The sequence below is a fragment of the Mastigoproctus giganteus genome, chromosome 14 (genome assembly GCF_048544385.1).
Source record: "Mastigoproctus giganteus isolate SK-2022 chromosome 14, ASM4854438v1, whole genome shotgun sequence".
NCBI lineage: Eukaryota > Metazoa > Arthropoda > Arachnida > Uropygi > Thelyphonidae > Mastigoproctus > Mastigoproctus giganteus.
Genome location: NC_143588.1, coordinates 76060505 through 76075627, shown reverse-complemented (window position 1 = coordinate 76075627; position 15123 = coordinate 76060505). Strand labels below are relative to the sequence as shown.

Below are 15123 nucleotides of genomic sequence, written 5' to 3'. Positions count from 1 at the left end.
ACAAATCCCCTTTTTCCTGCTGAAGTGTTGTTTTCCGATGAGGCATCCTTCACAAGGGAAGGAATTTTCAACACGCATAACGACCATATCTGGGCGGTCGAGAACCCGCATGCAATACGACGTCGTGCAGCACAGATTCGATTTTCGGTCAATGTATGGGCCGATATTATGGGAGATCACCTCATCGGACCTTACCTGTTACCGTGTCGTCTAACCGGACCTATCTACTTGATCTTTCTGCAGCAAGTATTGCCACAACTTTTGAGAGATGAACAGATTTCTGCATCGACGCAACAGACAATGTGGTTCCAACACGATGGAGCCCCTGCCCATTATAGCGGAGATGTTCGTAACTACCTGGATGTCACATTTGGTCAACAGTGGATCGGACGTGGTGGTCCCGTGCGTTGGCCTGCTCGGTCACCCGACCTATCATGTCTTGATTTTTATTTCTGGGGTCATATGAAATCGCTAGTTTATGACACCCCTGTTGACAATGCTGAGGAGCTGGTTGCAAGAATCGCAGTAGCTGCCGAAGAAATTCGAAATTCGCCTGGAGTGTTCCAGAATGTTCGGATGTCCATGCGTCGGAGATGTGAGGCGTGCATTGTAGCCCGTGGAAGAAACTTCGAACACTTACTTTAATCCATGTACCTTTTGCTTCTTTTCATGTATTATTAAAACGATTTCTCACTTACGGTCTCTTTTCTTTATGGTGCTTCTGTGTACAACACCGCTTCAGGAAAGCATTTCCGACCCCACATTGCTATATGATTTCGAGTTGTCAGGATGTACCCTACCCCTCTTAGAAGTTCTGAAACGTTTAACTGAAACACCCTGTATACATGCAGCTTAACATATCAACATACTATATCAATTATAATAATAAGTGAACACACGCACCACTGTATAGGGTAACATTAATGTTTATTGTATAAAGGTTATGAGAAGTTAATGATAATAAAAAGTTAAAAGGGAGGGGGGTCAGCCAAAATTTCAAAGGCCACTTTGCCTTCTTCTGCACTATAGCAAAAAAGAAAGAAAAGCAAAATGAAAAATTATATAATTAACATTCAGAAAAGCTTACCTAGGCTGGTCTGGAGCAGGCTTACAAAACAGAAACTGAGTGACCTAAGCAAAGTGTACAAACAAAATGATCCCTACAGTCCTCAAAAGACAAAAACTATCGACTGTTCTGTTTATTGGCTGTGGTAATTGGTGTTTGAGTGCTAATTATGCAGCACTCACAAAGAGGCATTTCTCGAACTTGGAACTGTATGTCACTGAATGGGGGAGGGTGAAATTCAGTATTATCAGCAGCTGGCCACAGATGTTATTAGCAGATATCCTGGCCAATCTAACACCCCCCCCCATTATATCAGTTGTTATTATTATTATTAATTTATCATTATTATAATTTTTATTATCATTAACTTAATCATAACCTTTAAACAATAAACATTCTAATGTTACTAGATGCAGTAGTATATGTGCTCACTTATTATTATCTCAATACCTGCGTAATTCGTATGCTGCCAAATGAGTTTTATCAGTACATCAGCTATAAGCAGATACACAAAATGTCACAAATGACAAATTAAAGCTAGTAAAAAATAAAAATTATAAACTTACTGGTCTAGTCTTGCCTATGGCTTCAAATGGCATATATCGAAATATTAATTCCAGCACCTCTGGTGGGAGATCAAGCAAACGTAGAGGTTGATTTTTAATTTGAATATGATCATCATTGTACAATTTTTTATTCCGCATTCCAGCTGATTCTGAAGTACTCATCTGTGGCTAATGAAATTGACAATTTTCACCCAATCCTAGGGAATGCAATTTAATCAATTTAATAATTAATGTGGATAACAACTGTGTTGTCATTTAATGCCAATCTATAAATGTATTTGTATATTTAAGAAATAGATCAATCTAGTACAGAATAAATGGTGAATGTGACCAAAAACTTGAAGGCAACATCAGTTATAAAAAAATATAAAATTACAAAACTTTTGGGAATTTATGCCACATATTCTTCAGATGCACACTGAAGAAAACTTAGCATCAATTTCCTAAACACTTCATGATTTTTATACAACCATTCCCCAACTTACGTAAGCTGGAATTTCCCTAAATGCTTATGCAGCACTGACAAATTTGATTGAAGCAAAAAAGAAATGTTCGACAAACATATAAATAGAATTATTTATTCAATTTTTTTTTATCTCATGAGCAGGAAAAATTACCAGTGCACAAAATTACAAAAATTTCAAAACTAAAATTACAAAAAGATAGAGGAGGCAGGCATAACGTCAGCAAGTTTTATCTTTCGAGCATCTTTGCCAGAATTAACTCTCCAGTTGATAAGCATGCCTCTGCAGAAGTTGAGGGCTGTGGAGATTTAGAAGGGGTTTTTTCGAACACATCACAAAATATCTCTGCTGCTGCTGCAGAATCAGCACTGGTGACTTCACCACATACTTGAATGTTTTGGAAACCTGCACGAGGCTTGAACCTATTAAACCATCCGTGCTTGCCACGAACTTAGCTTGGGGTTTGCCGTATTTATCCTTAATATCTTCATAAATACTTCTTGCTTTTGCTTGAATGGCCATTGGACTCAGGGGCACTTGCTTCTGAATCCGATTTTCCATCCATATTATTAATAGCTATTCCATCTTCGATATAGTCCTTTAACATGTTCTTTTATACGCGCAGTGAGACCTAATTCCATGCAGTAGATGACAAACTTTGTCCTGCTTCATACTTCTTAATTAGGAATGAAGGGGAGATTCTGAAAATCTATGTTTTTTATATGATTGAAGATTTCAGTGAAGGGGAATTCATAATACTGTAACATAAAAACCCACAGAATTCCAGTTATCGGTATTATCGCAAATACAATATGATCACGTTTACTAACTGTTTACTACCCGTTTATTGATTGCACTAACAGAAAAGCCCAATAAACCAGAAGGTGCAAATTGTTTTTATTCTTTTATGGTAGTGACCTCTAGAAATGTGTTTTAGAAAAATATCACAAGGGTGTTCAAAATTGATTCTTATAACGGAACATATGGTAACGATGAAAGTGAAGTGCAATACACATTATAAAAATGACCTTTTAGAGAGAGATAAATAGCTTAGTTATTTAATAAATAGCTTAGCGAAAATATCAACTTCCAAGGTCTTTGAATGCCAAAAAAAAAAAAAAAAAAACACTGTTATTGGGTTCACATTATAATATTTTCATGATACCTCCATTTATTCCTACAGGGTGCAAAATACGTTTCCACAATTTTTTTAAGTTTGCACCGCCTGGAAAAAACTTGCGTAAAGTCGAATATTATGTAAGCCAGGAGTGGCTGTATTTATCTGCAATTACACGTTGGTGCTATATCCAAATTTAATTATATTTACAATTTCCAATGACAGAAGGCATTTTTTGACTGAATCAGTGGTTCCTTCTGACTTTCTAACAGAATATTATGATATATTTAATTAATATGGAATTAATAAAAACCAAAAAAATTATTTTCTTTCTTAAGTGATGTTAAAAAATGGTTAAATTTAATTTCTTATGCTTATTTTAAGTTCACAATCTCTAAAATAAAGGATTAACATTTTAGTTAAGGAATACATAATAAATATTTCTTTTAAGTAATAAAGGTTATATTTAACTAACTGATGTTACATGATGAATCCATTTAATATGATGAAGAAATCCTTATTGTACAGTAAAGATACAATAACGTGCCTGCCACAGCCAGGTTTGTTTGTTATTTGGTTTTTAGGAGCATTAGCAACTAAGGCCATATTGCTCCGGGAATATGCAGTGGTCATTCCCTAACCTTTCCGCATCCTCCGTATTTGGTGGTGATGGGCTCAAACCCCAGTCTAATCAAGTAGCGTGTGCTACGCACTGCTGCTCCTTCCCACCTGGCTACGGAGGCGCGCGGCACAGCCAGGAGGCCAGGGGCTTGACAAGGTTACGGGCTAATATAAAAACATGTACGGCATTACAAATAGATAACATAAAATTAAATTAAAAACATGGCATTAAACCACACTATAGATACGATGTTTTACTTGATCTAATACTACCTCAAAGAATCCATATTTTTACAAACAGTAGAACTGCATATTGTCTGGAGAGATTTCTGGACTAACAAAGAGCATTTTTCTCCTTCCATTTTATGGTTAAAACAATCTGTTCAGTGGAACATAACTAACAGAATCATAGTGGTATATACCTTTGTTAGAGTGTAAAATAAATGTATTGCTAAAAACTGTGGTACAGATCCGCTGCCTGTATGTATAAATGCCTTATATAGAACAAAAATAAAAACGAAAATAACCCAAGTCTTCTGCATATTTATCACTATTTTCACAACTGACACTCATATGTACATTTTAAAACAAATTTACATATGTTGCAGATTTACTCATAGAACATGCGAGTGTAAAAGAAGGGGAGAGTCCTTCAACAGCACTGATCTCTTACTTTGTGAGGTTACTGCTAAAATGCTCCAAAGCTACATGAAACTAAGCAGCACTTCCATAAAATGTGAAGTACAATGTTGCTTATTTGTAATGTGGTTCCCTCCTCTCAAGATGACCAAGTAATCCACAAAAACTGTCTCAGACAGTTTTTAAATTCTGTACAGTGGAATCAACTGACGATGTTACCAACAGTAAATTCTAAGTGGGAAGCATTCAAGGAATTAATTGTGGATGCTACTAAAAGTTTCATACCTATTAAGGAATATTGTTCAAGGTTTAGGCCTAAATGGTTATCAAATGAACTAATGAGACTCGTGAGAGAGAAAAAAAATGCATGGAATGCATATAAATTATCAAGCGACTCAGAAGCCTATGGCAGGTATAAGCTAATCTGTAATCAGGTCACAAAGGAGGTTAGGTAGGCGAAGGCAGATTACGAGAAATCCTTGGCAAACGATGCTAAGAAAAACAGAAAGGATTTCTTTACTTGTATAAACTCCAAAAGGAAGGGGATGAATCTGATTGGTCCACTTGACATCAATGGTTCGACTGTTGATGATCCTGCTCAGATAGCAAACAAACTGAATGAGTATTTTGCATCTACATTCACACATGAGGAATTATTAAGGATTGAAAATGGCAGAAGGTTATCAAATTGTGGTAGGGTAGTTAATGATTTTGTAATAACTGAGAACAAAGTGGAGGAGAAATTGTTGAAGTTAAACATAAGAAAAGCACCTGGGGTGGATGGGATCTATCCAGTTATATTAAAGGAGGCGGCAAAGCAACTAAGCAAACCCTTAGCCATAATTATGAGAGCATCCTTGGACTCAGGGTGGTTCCCACGGACTATAGATGTCCAAATGAATCCCCAATTCACAAAGGGGGATCGAAGGGTGACACAAGTAATTACGGACCAGTTAGTTTAACTTCTGTTCCGGGTAAAATAATGTAGTCACTGGTTAAAAATGTATTGCAGGATCATCTAGACAAGACTGCAGCAATAATTCAGACACAGCATGGGTTTGTTAAGGGAAAGTCTTGTCTGACAAATTTGATAGGATATCATGATGTGGTTAGAAAGGAACTGGATGCAAAAAATAATTTTGATATCATATATTTGGATTTCAGGAAAGCTTTTGACACTGTTGCACATGGAAGACTATTGTACAAATTGGAGCAGAATGGTATTAAGGGTAAGTTGCTACAATGGATAAAAGGATGGTTAAGTGGGAGAAGACAGAGGGTGGTAATCAATGGGTGCTGTTCTTCGTGGACTAATGTTATTAGTGGAGTCCCAGAGGGTTTGGCGTTGGGTCCCCTGTTGTTTTGTATATTTATCAATGATATTGATGAAGGTATATCAGGCTTAATGTCGAAGTTTGCAGATGATACAAAGGTTGGCAGTGTTGTTAATGACAGTAATGGCAGTGTGCTACTGCAACAGGATCTAGATAATTTGGGCAGATGGGCTAAGAAATGGCAACTGAAGTTTAACCTTGACAAATGCAAATTACTGCATATGGGTAGAAGTAACCAGAGAGAAAAGTACCAACTGTGTGATACTACACTTAAGGTGGTAGGTTTGTTTGTTTGTTTTAAGAATTCTTGGTGCAAGAGCTACTGCGGCTAAGGTGGTAGGAAAATGAAAAAGACGTGGGAGTAATTGTGCAGTCAGATATGAAGTTTTCTGAGCAATATAGACAGGCTGCCAGGGCAGGTCATGGGGTTTTGTCAATGACATATAGGAATTTTGCTAGTAGGGAAAAGGAGGTGATTGTCCCTCTGTATAAGGCAATGGTCAGGCCACGCCTTGAGTACTGCATGCAGGTCTGGAGGCTTCATTTTAGGAAGGATGTAGATTTGCTTGAGCGTGTACAGAGAAGGGCAACAATATTTGTGAGGGGAATGAAGGGATCCTCTTACCAAGAGAGGCTTAGTTTCTGCAAATTGCAGTGGCTGGAGACTAGGCACCTGCACGGTGATCTGATTGAGGTGTATAAGGCCTTGAATGGGTTGAGCAAGCTGAATTCTGATGGGATCCTTCCACTTGTTCAGATTACGAACCTAAGGGGGCATAAATTCAAATTAAGAAAAGACAGATGTAGAATAGATGTGCGGAAATTTGCCTTTAGCCTGCAGGTGGTTAATTGCTGGAACAAATTTCCATCTGTCGTTGTGGAAGTTAATAGGTTGACTAAATTTAAGGAGGAACTGGACAGGCATTTGGAGGGAATGGTGTGATTTTTTTTTTTTTTTTTTTTGGCTGATGCTGCATAAGCTCATACACTTGCTTTCTTGCATCATGTGCCACTACTACTACTAAAGCATCATGAATCACAGTATCAAAGCACTTTGGCCAACTTGTGACTGAACCTATGATTCCAACCTGTTATCTGACATAGCATGCATGTTTCTCACTCTAATTGCCTGTCTTTATGCTGGAATTTATGACATAGTTTCAGTAATTCAGAAGAAACCTAAACTTTTTATACTTTTAAAGTTTTTTATTTTTAATTACCTGTGCTTGTAGCAGCAACATTTTGCTACATATCATATATAAAATATTACCTAAAAAAATAAAATGAAAAATGACACTTCTTAATTATAATTTAATTAACTATACACTGCAATATTACTAATTAAAAATTATTGCACACTTGCATTTCAATCCTAAAATTCTTCTGTGGGGAAAAGCAAACAAACTGCCTTTGTTTATTAGGCAGCCTTGATATTGCTATACATGCTAATTGCAAATACTAATTGCAGTGACACAATTAGCTATTCACAGCATGTGTGAGATTTTGTCTTTCTATGATAGGGCCCAGAGAGGAGCATATTGTGGTTTCTGATCAATTTTTGGTGAAGGCTACATTGTCGTTCCCATGGATGTGCCAAAAAAGAAGAAAAGGAAGAAAGGCTTGGAGAGGAATGAACGTGACACTGACAGGTTTAATGTAGACTCACTAAAAGATGAGAGCACTCAGGGTTTGTATCAACAAAGACTAGATCACGAATTAGATGAAAGCTATGGGGAGAGTGCAAAAGACATATATGAATATCTAAAGGAAACAGTGAAGAAAATTCCTGGATAGGCAAGGAAAATCTCAAAAGATGAAATCAAAATGACTGGCTGAACATAACAATTTAAGAATTTATAAAGGAAAAAAAGGAAGCATACCAAAGATGGTTGAGCTCAAAAAGTGAAGTCACAGAAAAATATATAAAGAAAAAAATAAGGAAGTGAAAGCAGAAGTCAGCAAGGCAAAGAATGAGTCCTGGGATAGAGCATGTGCCGAGGTGAGCAGCAATCTGGGATGTACAAGGTCTGTAGAGGTGTGGAGAGTACTGAAGAGTTTAAGGAAAGCTCATAAGTAAAATGCTATACTGGAAATGACAGATCTTGAGGAATGGGTCAATTATTATGAAAAGCTGTTGAATGAAGGAAGAGAGGAATTTAGAGAAACTGAAACAGAGACAGTTGCCACAAAAAGAAGACTGAACATTTGCATCAAGGAAGTGAAATAGGAAACAAAAATGGCAAAAAAATGGAAAGGCACCAAGACCAGGTGGAATTAACATGGAACTGTTTAAATATGGAGGTCTAAAAGTTATAAATCTACTAACTCAACTGTTTAACAAATTATGCGATGGTGACAAAATATCAGATGAGATGACAGTCAGATACATCACATCGACCTTCATAAACGGTGACAGATGTTCCAATTATAGAGGAATTTGCATAATGAGTCCTATTGCTAAGCTATTTGGAAAAGTGATAAAATCAAACCTGGAACAAGAAATTGTAATTTCTGAGGAACAGTGTGGCTTGTCGACTGGGTGCTCATGTATAGACCATTTATTTACTGTTAAGCAAATTCTAGAAAAATGCCAGGCTACAAGCCAAAATATATGTTTGTGTTGTTCATAGACTTAGAAAAGCATATGATAGTGTGCCAAGAAATCTTTTCTGGAAGGCTATGGAAAAAATGTTGATAAGCCAGCCATTAACTGATATAATTAGAAGGATCTACAAGAACAATACATGCTGTGTTAAAACTGGCTCAAAACTATCAAGAAAATTTTAAAACTTCCAAAGGACTACTTCAAGGATGCTGTTCATCACCTACTTGGTTTAGGCTATAACTGGAAGTTGTTCTAAGACCATGGTCACAGAAGTGTAGTTCAATGGATATTCCTCTTGGTCAAAATAAGCACCTTTACAATCTACTCTTTGAAGACAGCCAAGTTATGGTAGCACAGGATGATGAAGGTGCAAATTATATGGGCAGAAAGTTACTAGAAGAAAATAAAACATGGGGACTGACAGTTAATTTTAATAAAACAGAGTACATGAATTGAAGTGGGAAGGTTCTGGATTTAGATGGAATACAGATGAAAACTGTACAGAAATTTAAATACTTGGGTGCAATTATTCAGGCTGACAGATCATCTGTACAGGAAATTGAGAGAAGACTGGGTGAAGGTAGAAAGGTCATAGGAATGCTCAATTCAGTGCTATGGAATAAAAATATCATTAATAAAACTAAACATCAAATATATAGTACAATGTTACAAAGTATTTTATTATATGGATGTGAGATATGGACCTTAAATGAAAGACAAAAAAATAAACTACTGGCTGTTGAGATGGACTTTTAGGAAAAATCGGCAGGAACATCTAGGACTGAAAAAGTTAGAAATGACATGATAAGGAATACAATGAACATCCAAAAAACCATCATTGATAAAATAGAGAAAAAAGATTGGAGTGGTTTGGCCATATAAAGAGAATGGATGCAACAGACTGCCCAGAGGCACCATGGAATGGATGTCATGGAGAAGGAAAAAGAGAGGAAGACCAAGACGGATGTGGATAGAGGGTGTGAGAACAGCTATGAATAGAAGAGGACTAGTGGATGGAGATTCAGACAATAGAAGAGAGTGGAAAAAAAGAACAAAGGAATGACTTTTTGATGATATGTTGAGGATAACTGTTGTGATAACGGAATAAATGGAGAAGGAAAAAGAGAGGAAGACCAAGACGGATGTGGATAGAGGGTGTGAGAACAGCTATGAATAGAAGAGGACTAGTGGATGGAGATTCAGACAATAGAAGAGAGTGGAAAAAAAGAACAAAGGAATGACTTTTTGATGTTAGGTTGAGGATAACTGTTGTGATAACAGAATAAATCCTAAGAAGAAGAAGTCTTTTCATAAAGTATAATTTACACTCAGTGATCACTGAATTGTGGCCACCTACCTAATACCATATTGGGCCACCATTCACATGGATCACCTAGGCATTGACTCCACTAGATGTTTGAAGACATCTATAGGGATCTACAGCTATGTTGCTTGCAAGGCTTTCCAAACTACTGGAACAGATGAAGGTTGCATGTTCATATGCCTTACTTCCCATTTTAAAACATCCCACAGGTACTCAATTGGATTGAGGTCAGGCAAATTTGGAAGCCAATCAAGTTGAGTGATATCTTCACTGTTCCTCAAACAACTCATGCACAGTGCAGACCTAACGACACAGTGCATTATCATCTTGAATGATTCCATTTCTGTCCAGGAAAAAATGCAACATGGCAGAATGCACATGGTCTCCTAAGCATTGCCAATAGACCTCAACAATGAAATGTTGGCCCGTACGCACCAGGAGTCCTAATTATTGCCAACAAAACATGCTCCATATTAAGCGACCACTGACACCTGCCTGGATAGCAGACACCATTCATGATGGGTCCATGGACTCATGTTGCTTGCACCACACACTAAGGTATCCATTGACATGTTGCACCAAGTATTTTGACTCATCTAACCAGCACACTCCTTTCCAGTCCTCTAGTGTCCAACCAGCATGTTGCTGCCACCACAACATTCACCACTGATGATGATCAGCAGTGACGAGAGTAGGTCATCTGCTGTGGAACCCTGTAAGTTTGAGTGTGCAGCGCATTGTCATTTTGGATATTGTTGTTGCATTCCCCATATGGTATTGCAATGTCAACTGTTGCACAGTAACCTGCCATTCAGCCTGTATAACATGCTGAACACTTTGCTCACCAGGAATATCCACCTTGTATAATTCTATCAGCAGGCAGTGGCTTGACCTGTGCAACACCATTCTTTGTGCACCTTAACCATAGTGGGCCCTGTGTGGTTTCCAACATGGAAACACCCAACACACGAGCTCCCACAACCATGCCCTTCTGAAACTCTATGATAGCTTTACTACACATCCCACCCATAACTGCTATCATTTTGATTTGCATAACCAGATGCAAATTACCACTGCTCTAGCGTATGAAGCTGTTCCGCTTTTTATACTTCAAGCTATAATGATACAGTCCGTTATGGATAGTGTGGTCACAATTCAGTGATCACTGCATGTGTGTGTGTGTGTGTGTGTACACGTTTCCAATAGTTCGATTTTCTTAAATACTGGTGTTTTTATATATAGGTATTATTGTTAATACAATACTGGTCTTTAAGCTAGCCTTATCTCGGTTATCTTAATTTCCCATGGCCTATACATTTAGGATTTAGAAGCTTATTGCGTTTTGCTAAAGAAATTTTCATGATAATTATTGATGAAAAATTTTTTTTTTTTTTTTTTAAATCTGTAACAATAGGCAATTATCAATACTATTTTATAACTATATAATATTATTTATACATTTTTATACATTTTTGTATTACATCACGTGGACGTCAATCCCCTACTTCATTGGGGGCTTTGAGTGGATTGACGGCCCATTCGATTGTAATGCATTTTTTCCTTACTCGTTTCTGTTTGTATCTATCACAGCTTTGCTATTTTATTTAATTCTAGATTCTAAGGTTCTTTTTAAAATTTTTTGAACTTATGTTTATATTATTCTTCTTAATTGTTGTTAGTTAAATTAGTATTAATTATGAATTAAATTAATTTTTTATAATCTCTACAGCAACTGTGATAGAATACACAAAGCCCAACGGGTAAGTATTTTATATTGCAATACTACTACTTACTTGATGTGTTCAGTGGAGGTCGTAGAGTCGAAAAGGGAATTTACCGCCTTTAATTTGTTTTTATGGATGGCTATTTTTATGGCGCAGTCGCATTAACATTTCACTGTGTGCTGATGGCGCATTGGCCGAAGTCCCGAATTTTCAAGTGAATGCCTATTATGGTGGTTTGTTGTTCGTTTAATGAATTTATGTTAACTTTCTGTGGTTTGTGTTAACTAGTGGATTAAATTCCTTTATTTACATGTGTATTTACATTATTTTTACATTTGTTTTATGCCTTACCTCGGACTGTGCCGGTACCGCTTTTCCAAGGCGTAACAGCACGTGTTTGTCCAGAGGCAAAGCTATATACATATATAGAGCCTCTTACTATGGGTTTTAGTTGGGGGGAGGGATTGGGTTGGTTCAATTTTGGCAATAGGTTGTAGTGCAGTCAGGCGACAAGCCTCGCCTGAGTGCTGTTGTTGTTGTTGTTATTTGGTTTTAAGGAGCATTAGCAACTAAGGCCATATTGCTCCGGGATATGCGGTGGTCATTCCCTGACCTTTCCGCATCCTCCGTATTTGGTGGTGACGGGCTCGAACCCCAGTCTAATCAAGAAGCGTGTGCTACGCACTGCTGCTCCTTCCCACCTGGATACGGAGGCGCACGCCTGAATGCAATAAACCTTATAAACACGGGGATACTCTTCTGAGTAATTACTATTTTATTTTTATTTTTAGATGGTTTTTATATATATATATATATATAGTGTGTGTGCGTGTGTGGGCCAGTCATACAACACAAACACACAACTGGCTATGCAGAATTGCCTCAGCGTGTACGTACACGCACACGATACAAAGCCCTAAAATTTTATTACTTTATTTCAGGGAAGGGCAAAAATATCACTGCTGTAAGTGCAGGAAATTAAATTAATGTTAACTACAGTACAAAAAAAAAAAAAATTTAAATTCTTTATTAGTAAAAATAAGAAAAATTGCTTACACCAAATCTGCAGGGGGAATAAAAACTATTTTTTTAAATCCTTCCTCAATTACTGAAAATACATCAAAAATTCCCAGAATGGGGATAGGCAGACAGAGTGAGAAAAATGTATACCGTCAGAATAACAGGCTGTAATCACAGGATTCAGTCACAGTTCGGAGTTGAACCACTCTGATGCTGTCATACTGTGATGCCATGACACTAAAATAAAGAATTAATGATAATCACGTTGGTGCTTACCAGCCCTTATCAGTGCAGCACCTGGCAACCCAGCAACTATTCTACTCACAAGAAGACTGATGCCAAAGGGTATAAAAAATCAAACATTTTTACAAAACTTCTATAACAAGAGGACTTTTTTTTTTTTTTTTTTTTTACAGAAGTGGTAGGTGTGAAATGCAAATGGACAGGAATATCACTAAGATAGACAGAAGTAAGGATATTATAAAAGAGTCTATAGTGTCTTAGATAGGTGAGTAAGAATGAGACTAAATCAGTTTGGACACATCTGGATGCAGAGAAACTCAATAAGAAGAGCTTTTGGGTTGAAGGTAAAGAATGAGATAAATGCAAAAGCAAAAATTATGAAAAATAATTTTCAAAATTTTTTTTTTTTTTTTTTGATTTTCATTCTGATTTAAATCAACACTGAGTTGTCATGTATGGTAATGATGGATAGCAGGTTTCACTAAATTTTTCTATTACTAAACTGAACTATGGTGGTCAAATTATTACCTAATTATTAAAACTATTATATTAATATTTTAACTTACATTACTTAATGTTAACATTTTACACACACACAGATTATTGTCAAACTTATGAAAATGATGCACATGAATGCAAATACTCCATAACCAGTCATAACAGACATATCCTAGTAATATCTTTACTAACAGCTTAGGTTTCCTTTCATTGCTAATTAATAAATAAGAGCAGGGTAAGTTAAAAGTAGCATCACAACTTTAAAAGTTTGTAAACACATTCACTACAGTGAACATGTGCCAAAAGTGGTAAAAATAGATAGAGCTTAACTTAGTTTTCATGCTTATTTGTTACTGATTGCTGAAATTGCCACCAGCAGCACTACTGTAATGTAAACAGAAATGGCAATATATACTGATGCAAAAACAGCACAATGCATTTTTTTAAGGAAAAAATGAATCTATGACACAAAGTAAATGGAAAGTTTTCACAAGATTCAACAAAACTAACTGGCATAAGAATTCTTATGTAGCTACTGGATGTTCCGTGTGCCATGGTAAGAAGACAAACAGACCTGCCACGTGAGGAAACTGTTGAGAATTGAGGAGTTCCACCCAGAATCCACAAAATTCAAAGTAGCAGAACAGCATAGAGAAAAACATATGTGAGAATTAATTCTAATAAAAGATTAAACAACACTTTACTCCAGATAAATTTTTAAAGGCAATACATGATTGAGTTTATTGAAACTTGCTGGAAAGAAAACTTTACAGAAACATTCCAATAACCCAGGGATGGGCAACAAGTTGATCGCGGCTTTAATTTTGGTCGATCACAACGAATTTTAAATATACAGTCATCCAACGATTTGCACGGTCAGGTATACTACCAAAATTTTATATTGTGCAGAGAGTTTCGCTACCTGCGCATTATTTTTTTTTATTTTTTACGAAGCTTCAAAAATAGGAATGAAGAGCAGATTTTGAAAATTTTTTTTTTTGCATGATTAAAGATTTCATTAAAGGAGAAAAACATTTCATCATAATAACGTAAAATACCACAAAATTCCAGCTGTCGGTATTATTGCAAATGCAATAAGATTGAGTTTACTACCTGTTTATAATTAGATTGCACTAACAGAAAAGTGCAAATCGTTTTTATTGTTTTATGGTCATGACCTCCAGAAATAGCTTTAGAGAAATATAACAAAGGCATTCAAAACTGATTCTTATAAGGAAATAACCAAACAGAGCAATAAACGGTGGTGTGTTTGTCCGGTTCTTTTGGAAACAACTTCCTCATTCAGGAATCCTCTTCATCAATTATCCTATGTTAGCTGTTCAGACAGAATATTTTTCTGGTTCACACAACTTAGTGTTTTAATCGGTAAGCATTTCTTTTGCTGATTTAATAACTGGACAGTATTTATATGTTAATTTAATACCTTTTGATTTAAAATGAATACTATGAAAATGAGTAAAACGAATCATTTTCGTCAAGAGTGGGAACTAATTTTTTTTTTTTTTTTTTTGTTAGTTTTCGGCACATCAGCTTCTGTGGCCATATTGCACCTCCCAAGGTTTTTGCATTTTCTACTCTGATCTAACCCCGAGGCGAGATTCAAACCAGGAACCTTTGGGTCGCCAGGCAGGCACTTTACCCACCCGGCTAGCCTGGTCAGCTATGTGGGAACTAGAATACTTTTTGTAATGGTGAAAGAAAAATGTTGCTGTTTGATTTGCAATGCTTCTGTGGCTATAACCAAAAAAGAAAATTTAGAAAGGCACTTCAACGCACTCCATGGTAAATACCGATTGGATTTTCTGCTGAATAGTGACCTTAGAAAAAATAAATTATAAGAACTTAAATCCAGATTATGCACGCAACAAAATTTCTTCATGA

At 36.4% G+C, this 15123-nt stretch overlaps 1 protein-coding gene across 3 annotated transcripts in view; it reads right to left on the bottom strand.

Moving 5' to 3' along the window:
- Window positions 1–15123, bottom strand: part of dmpd (F-box protein dampened) — a 158255-nt gene that overhangs the window by 100673 nt on the left and 42459 nt on the right. For all 3 annotated transcript variants that reach the window (XM_090388227.1, XM_090388228.1, XM_090388229.1), the window contains exon 3: window positions 1633–1829. In XM_090388227.1, coding sequence (XP_090244353.1) covers window positions 1633–1794 — 162 coding nt within the window. In that variant the 5' untranslated portion in view covers window positions 1795–1829. The remainder of the gene's footprint in view (window positions 1–1632; window positions 1830–15123) is intronic.